The sequence below is a fragment of the Mandrillus leucophaeus genome, unplaced genomic scaffold (genome assembly GCF_000951045.1).
Source record: "Mandrillus leucophaeus isolate KB7577 unplaced genomic scaffold, Mleu.le_1.0 Scaffold137, whole genome shotgun sequence".
Taxonomy (NCBI): domain Eukaryota; kingdom Metazoa; phylum Chordata; class Mammalia; order Primates; family Cercopithecidae; genus Mandrillus; species Mandrillus leucophaeus.
This window is the reverse complement of record NW_012101332.1, coordinates 1,100,973-1,107,631: the sequence shown is the minus strand read 5'-3', so window position 1 is coordinate 1,107,631 and position 6,659 is coordinate 1,100,973. Positions and strand designations below refer to the sequence as shown.

General features: G+C 54.7%; 1 protein-coding gene across 1 annotated transcript; it reads right to left on the bottom strand.

Moving 5' to 3' along the window:
- Nucleotide 1: 1 nt before the first annotated feature.
- SPRED3 (sprouty-related, EVH1 domain containing 3) lies at nucleotides 2-5,494 on the bottom strand (the record flags this gene model as incomplete). The annotated part of the gene is made up of 6 exons (XM_011973398.1): nucleotides 5,397-5,494; nucleotides 5,070-5,250; nucleotides 3,450-3,618; nucleotides 3,270-3,352; nucleotides 792-935; nucleotides 2-97 (listed from the first exon to the last, which is right to left on the bottom strand). Coding segments are annotated over exons 2-6 (669 nt in total), but the record flags the coding sequence as incomplete, so codon positions are not given.
- Nucleotides 5,495-6,659: the final 1,165 nt, after the last annotated feature.

Here is a 6,659-nt window from a genome sequence, read left to right as displayed (position 1 = left end):
CCTCGTAGCCGCGGCCGCCCCACCCCAGGCCCCCTGCCCCTGCCAGGGGCTCTGAGGGCTCCGGAATCCCCGTGAACGGTAGAAGCGGCGGGTAGCTCTGCAGGACGAAGGGACAAAGAGATCAGAATCCATCCCAGTCTCAGCCTCAAGGATCCAGTTCCCTAGCGCACTCTTGGGTCTGGGATTGAGATTTTCAAGACCCCAGCTTGCTTCTCTCCCAAGGTCCCTCAATCCCCACTTTTCTCCAGGGACAGACAGAGGAATCCACGCACCAACCCCACACCTTTAAGGACCCAGAGGCCGAAGGTTCCCAGCCCTGTCCTCTCTTAAGATCCAAGAGCCCCAGCTCCCAGCCCCCTCCATCTTGAGACCCAGGGGTTCTGGACCCAGCCACCTCCTCCTTAAAGGCGCAGGAGTTTGGTTCCTGGGCCCCTTTTACCCTCCTGGGTACTGACTCGCCCACCCTCCTCGTTAATTTAACAGTCCTCTTCCAGGAGTTCCCCAAATATACACTCTGAAAATGGTCCTAAACCTCTCTGGACTTCGGAACCCCTTAAAATCTCCAAGAGCGCAAGGAGACTAGGGAAGCCCGCACCCAAGCCTCCTAGAAACCCAGGCCTCCAAGCCTCTCCCTATTTCCCCGCCGCTTTCTCTCAGTCCCGCCCAGTTATCAGGTCAGCCATCCGCTGGAATCTGTGGTTTTTCACCCCCCTGGACCATGGCTCCCGCTCCCTTTGGGTCCCGAGTGCACCGCCCCACTCCCCCAGGAGCCTCAGGCTCCCAGGTCGCACCTGAGCTGAGGAGCGGCGGCGCTGGGGGGGCGTGGTCGGCCCGAAGCCTGAAGCTGACTCCATCGTGATGACGGGGGCCGCAGCGGCGCTGGGAGGCGTCTCCTGGCGGCTGTGACTGGAGGAGGAGTCGCTGTCCACGTGGGACTGGAGGAGATTGGCTGCCTCAGAGCGGGGACACGCCCCCGCACAGCCGTTGCCCTCACATAGACCCCCTCCCATTGAGAGCGAGGGCTCTGCGACCAGGAAGGCCTGGGTTCAAACCCTGGCTCTGTCACTGGTTGTGTGACCTCCGGCAAGTGAGCTCACCTCTTGGAGCCTCAGTTTCCTCCTCTGTAAAACGGGGATCCTAAGAGTACCTATTCATAAGGATGCGGTTAGGGCCACTGTCAAGGGCACAGCACATGCCTGAAGTACTGGGAGAACTGGAAATGCTTATTATTATTTTTGTGGAACTCTTTTCCTGATCTAACCAGCTGCCAAACCTGCAGAACATCTAATGGTCTTCCCGCTTCTCAGAACCCCTCTCCCCGGGGCAGCCAGCTGCCTTCCTCTCTCACTCCCAGCCCCACACTTTCATTGGGGCAGTCCCACCCACTCTGAGTGCTCCTCTTCCCATGCAAACCAGCCTCTGTTCTGAAACTAGCCGAAACGTGACTTCTCAGACCCTTAGCTTCCTTTCTGTCACTTGGGCATAACTCCTACCTCATCTGCACACTGCCTTCAATAGACATTCATTGAGCACCCACAACGTGCCAGACTCACAAAGACCACAGTGCAGATTCCAGAGGGGGCCTGGACAGCAGAGCATCTTTCCCGGGTAAGCACGCGATGCACGGGAACTGTCTGCAACTGTTGTGGCCCCACTTCATCTCCCATGACCCTGGAATCCCCCCGCTTTTCTGCCCAGGGAATCAATTTTGTTCCTGCAGGTGTTTTCGGTAACTCCCATGGTTTCCAGCAAGTGCCAAATTGCACCCGATATTATGTACATTCATTCATTCAGTTTATTCAACACATATTTACTAAACACTTACTGTGTGCCAGGCACTGTTTCAGGCATTGGAGACACAGCAAGAAACCAACAAAAGATCCTTGCCGGCCTGAAGCTGACATTCTAGCATGGGAGATAGACCATAAACTAATAGATAAGAAGAAAATAGGCCGGGAAATACGCCTGTAATCCCAGCACTTTGGGAGGCCAAAGCGGGCGGATCACAAGGTCAGGAGTTTGAGACCAGCCTGGCCAACATAGTGAAACCCCCATCTCTACTAAAAATACAAAAAATTAGCTGGGCACCTGTAATCCCAGCTGCTTGGGGGACTGAGGCAGAAGAATCCCTTGAACCTAGGAGGTGGAGGTTACAGTGAACCAAGATTGTGTCCCTGCACTCCAGCCTGGGTGACAGTGCAAGACTGTCTCAAAAACAAAAAAGATAATAGTAATTTCAGAAAGGAAATAAGGAAAATGCTTTAGAACATGGGAAAAAATTAGCACTAGACAAGGGGCATTGATAGATTGCAATTTTAAATGGAATACTTAAATTTAAATACTCAGGGAGGCCCTATCTGAGAAGTTGATATTTGTGTAAAGCCCTGAAAGAAACAAGGGAACGAGCCACAAGGAAATCTGTGAGTGTTCCAGGCAACAGCCAGTCCAGAGGCGCTGGGGCAGGACTGTGCCTGCCATGTTAGAGTAAAAGCCAGGAGGCTGTGTGGCTGGAGCCGAGTAAGCAAGGGGGCCAGACACACAGGGCCACATGGCATGGGATCTCATATGCCACTGTAAGGACTTTGTCCTTTACCTGAGTGAGCTGGAGCCCTGGGAGGGTTCCGAGTGTGGGAGGGGCATGATCTGACTCAGCCGTTGGTAGGGATCCTCTGGCTGTGTGTGGGGGAGGGAGGGAAGGAGTTGACAGTGAGAAGCTACTGAGATGGTCCAGTTGGGAGATGAGTTTGGACGGTACCAGGTTGGAGGCAGATTGTGATGGTTTGGAAAGTGGAACCAATATTTGCTGCCAGATGAGATGAGACGCATTAAAGATAAGAGGAGTCAGGGATGACTCCAAGGTTTAGAGCCTGAGTAACTGGAAGCATGGGGTTGCCATTAATTTGTTCATCCATTTACTTTTAATATTTATTCATTTTTATTGTTTATATATATATTGTTTCAATTTTCTGCCTTTCCACACTAGAACAGAAGCTCCAGGAGGAAAGGAACTTTTTGTTCACTGATGTAACCCAGTGCCTAAAACACTGTCTGGTATACAAAAGGTGCACAATAAGGACCTTTGAATGAATGTGTGAATCATGACAGGGCAGAAAGACTAGAATAACTGGGATTGAATTGACGCTCATAGTTCGGGCCCAATTTTGTGTCCCCAGCATGTGGCATGGTGCCTGCTATACAGTAGGTGCTCAAGAATGTTCATAGAATCAACACCCCTGCCCTCCCAGCAGAGAGGCATCCTGGACACTCACCGTCAGAGGGCAGGGGGTCTCTGCAGTATCCTGGGAAGGAGAGGAGGAGGAGGAGGAGGAGGAGGAGGAGGGGGTGAGTGAGCCTGGGGCAGGGAGAGAGGCAGAGAGTGAGTTCCTTGAGCCCAGCTTCTCCTCCCGCTCCCAGGTCAGCCCCCAGTGCACACCACCTGGGCTGCTCACCTCGACCCAGCGCGGCCAGCGCAGCCAGCAGGCTCTTCTGGAACTCATCAGCCTCCGCAGGGCTCTGAAACGTCAATCCAAACTTGCAGTCACCCAGGCTCCAGTGGTGAAAGATGGGATTCACCTTGTTGTAAACCAAGCCTGGCTTCAGGGTACACTCCAAGGTCGTCTGAGGGGCAGGAGGAGAGCAGGGTCAGATACCCCAACCCAGACATGCCTGTGACATCTCCTCCATCACCAGCCCTCATGCACACCCTAGTGTCTTCTTACACCTAGGCCACCAGCCCTAGGTGTAACCTTGAACCCTGATCAATGCTGATATGACTCCCCAGTTTTACTTGTTTTGTTTTTTGAAACAGTCTTACTCTGTCACCCAGGCTGAACTGCAATGGTGTGATCAGGTCTCACTGCAGAGTCAACCTCCTGATCTCAAGTGATTCTCCCGCCTCAGCCTCCCAAAGTGCTGGGATTACAGGCATGAACCCCCACACCCAGCTACGCCCAGTTTTACTGAACACACCTCTGATGCTCAAATATTTTCCCAACCCCTGTATTTTCCTAATACCTCCCGCTGATACCCCTGTAGAAACCCTGAATCTTACTGAATGCCCCAAAATATTGTTAACCCCTTTCTGATAACCCAGCATCCCCGCTCTGACTCAAAAATACTTCCCAGACTTTACTGAACATCTCACAATATTATTGTTAATCCTCTTCTAATAATAATCTCTGGAAACTTTACCCAAAAATGTTCTCTTTTTTTTTTTTTTTTTCCAGATGAGCTTTCTCTGTGTTGCCCAGGTTGGTCTCAAACTCTGGGCTCAAGCAATCCTCCTGCATCAGCCTCATGGGTGGCTGGGATTACATAGGCACTGTATCCAGTGCTTACCCCCAAATAGTCTTATTAAACTTCCACAGATTCCCCCTCAGATGCTAGCCAACACCCTATTGATGTTCCCTCAAATCCTTGCTTAGTATCACCATATTCTTTCACTCCGTTTTAAACCCCCCACTGACTCCTGCTCTGAAACAAAACCTTTCCCCCAAGCCTTTCACACAATCCATATCTTTCTACTGCATCCCTAGCTGAAACTTCAACACTGTCCCTCCACATTGTGCCAGACAGCCCAGTTATTCCTGATAAACCCATATATAGAATTGTCACCCATCTCTGACACTTTCAAATGGACCCCAGCAAATGCTTTCCTACACTTAGGGCAGACAAGGGCCAGGTGGTGTAGGGCCTCGTGGCGAGGATCTCTGAGCAAGGTGGAGGGTTTTGAACAGAGGAGGGACATGGTCTGAGTCGGGGGGTGGGGGGAGGCAGTGCCCCTGTGGACCAGACAGGGGGCTGGAGAGGGGAGCAGGAGCAGTACAGGGAGACAACGAGGAGGCTGCTGTGATAGTCTGGCTGGAAGTGGCAGTGAACTGGACCTTCCTAACACCCCATGTATCCTGCAATTCCCAACTCTTATCTACAGGACAGATATTCACTCCCAAACTTCACACCCCAGCTTGATTTCTGGGCTGGGAGGCAACCTGACCTCTGCTCCACACACCAGCCCCACTCCCCTCCCTCCCCAGGTCCCTACCCTCCCCGCATGCCCCAGGGTGGCTCACTTTCTGGTCCCGGAGGCGCTCCCCGTGGATGACGTAGTGCCCCTGGCGGGCCCCCCCCTCGGGCCTGGCCCCTCGGACCCGACACACGCTCACCTGGCTGAGGCCCCCGCCCCCCACAGGCAGCCAGCCCCCACTGGAGTCATCTCGGGCCATCACCACAGCTCGGACCCGCACCATGTACCTGCAGGAGGTGGGGGAAAGGACAGGGACAACACAGTCATGAGCTCAAATCCTGCTCTCCCATGGAATGTTCCCCTAACCCTCATCTCCCCTCCAACTTTATCTCTCACGTCTGGGTCGACTGCACCCTAAGCTAGCGATACCCACCTTCAACCCCATGGCCACCTTCTTCCACATGGCTCCTTTCTTCCTCATGCCTTCTCTTCTCTCCCACCTCTATCTTCTTCTCCATGTCTGCCCTTTCTCTCTGTACCCACCTTTCCCCCATCTCTCCGTCCCCACCCCCACAGCCCTGGTGTTGCACTCCCCTCCCCCTCCTGCTCATCCCTATTACCCCCTTCTCCTCCCTCAGCACATACCCACAGCCCCACCCAGTGCTCCCCCTCACAGCTGGGTGCCTGCGCATATATATTTTCTCTGGGCCCATCAACTCAGCTCCCGTTCTCCCACCCCTGCCTCCGCACCCTGTCGTCCAGGTCACAGGCTGGGTGAGAAACCCAGGCTCTTTCCCCCCCCACCCCTTCCCGGATTTATGAATGAGACCGGATGCAAAGCTCACTGAGTCACCCAGCAACGGGAGATGGGCAGGGAACAGGGAGAGAACCAGAAATGGCCAGAAAGAGAGGCTCAGAGGGAGATGGAGGCAGAGGAAGTCAGAAACGGGCGACCGAAGACACATCCAGAGAGCATTTCATTCACAAAAATCAAGGCTGCTCCCTCAGGCCCCAGCCGAGGGAAGCCGGGGGGAAAGATGGGATTGGGGGGGAGATTGATCCTTCCTCCCTCTTCCCTTCCTGCCCCCCAGCCCCAGCATCCTTCAGAACCATTTTACCCCGCCCCCCAGCTCAGGGGACGTAGCCCTCCGCCCAGTAATCGGGATCAGTGTCCAGCCCCTCACTGCCACCCAGCACAGGGACCCTGGCGTCCCAACCTTAGGGACCCAGACGAGCTCTAGCCCCCTCCCCCACCTGCAGGCTGCTGGGTTTCCCCGGCCCTTCGGGAGGGGAAGGGGCGGCCGCAGCGCCCCCAGCCCCCTTTTCTCAATGGGATGGGATTTTGTGAATGAGCAGTCACGTGACGCTGCTTCCTTTGTCCGCCCGCCTCCCCCGACAACAGGTGAAGCAGGGAACGAGGGCAGGGGTCCCCCCAGGGCCTAACTGGAATGGGGCACTGGGATTTCAGGGTGTCCTACGCTCCCCACACATCCTGTGTCCCCCGCGGGGGGGAGTGGTCCTCAGTTTTCCTCAATGGTGAGGGTCCAGGACGGAATTTTGTGAATGGGGCTTCCTCGGAGAAAGTCCAGACCCCCCAAATGAAGATTGGTACCCCGAATGGCTGCCGCGCAGTTTGAGGGGTCCCCACTCCCTAGTCCTCCCAGCCGGGGCCTGGGGGGCGCCTGGGTGGGCAGAA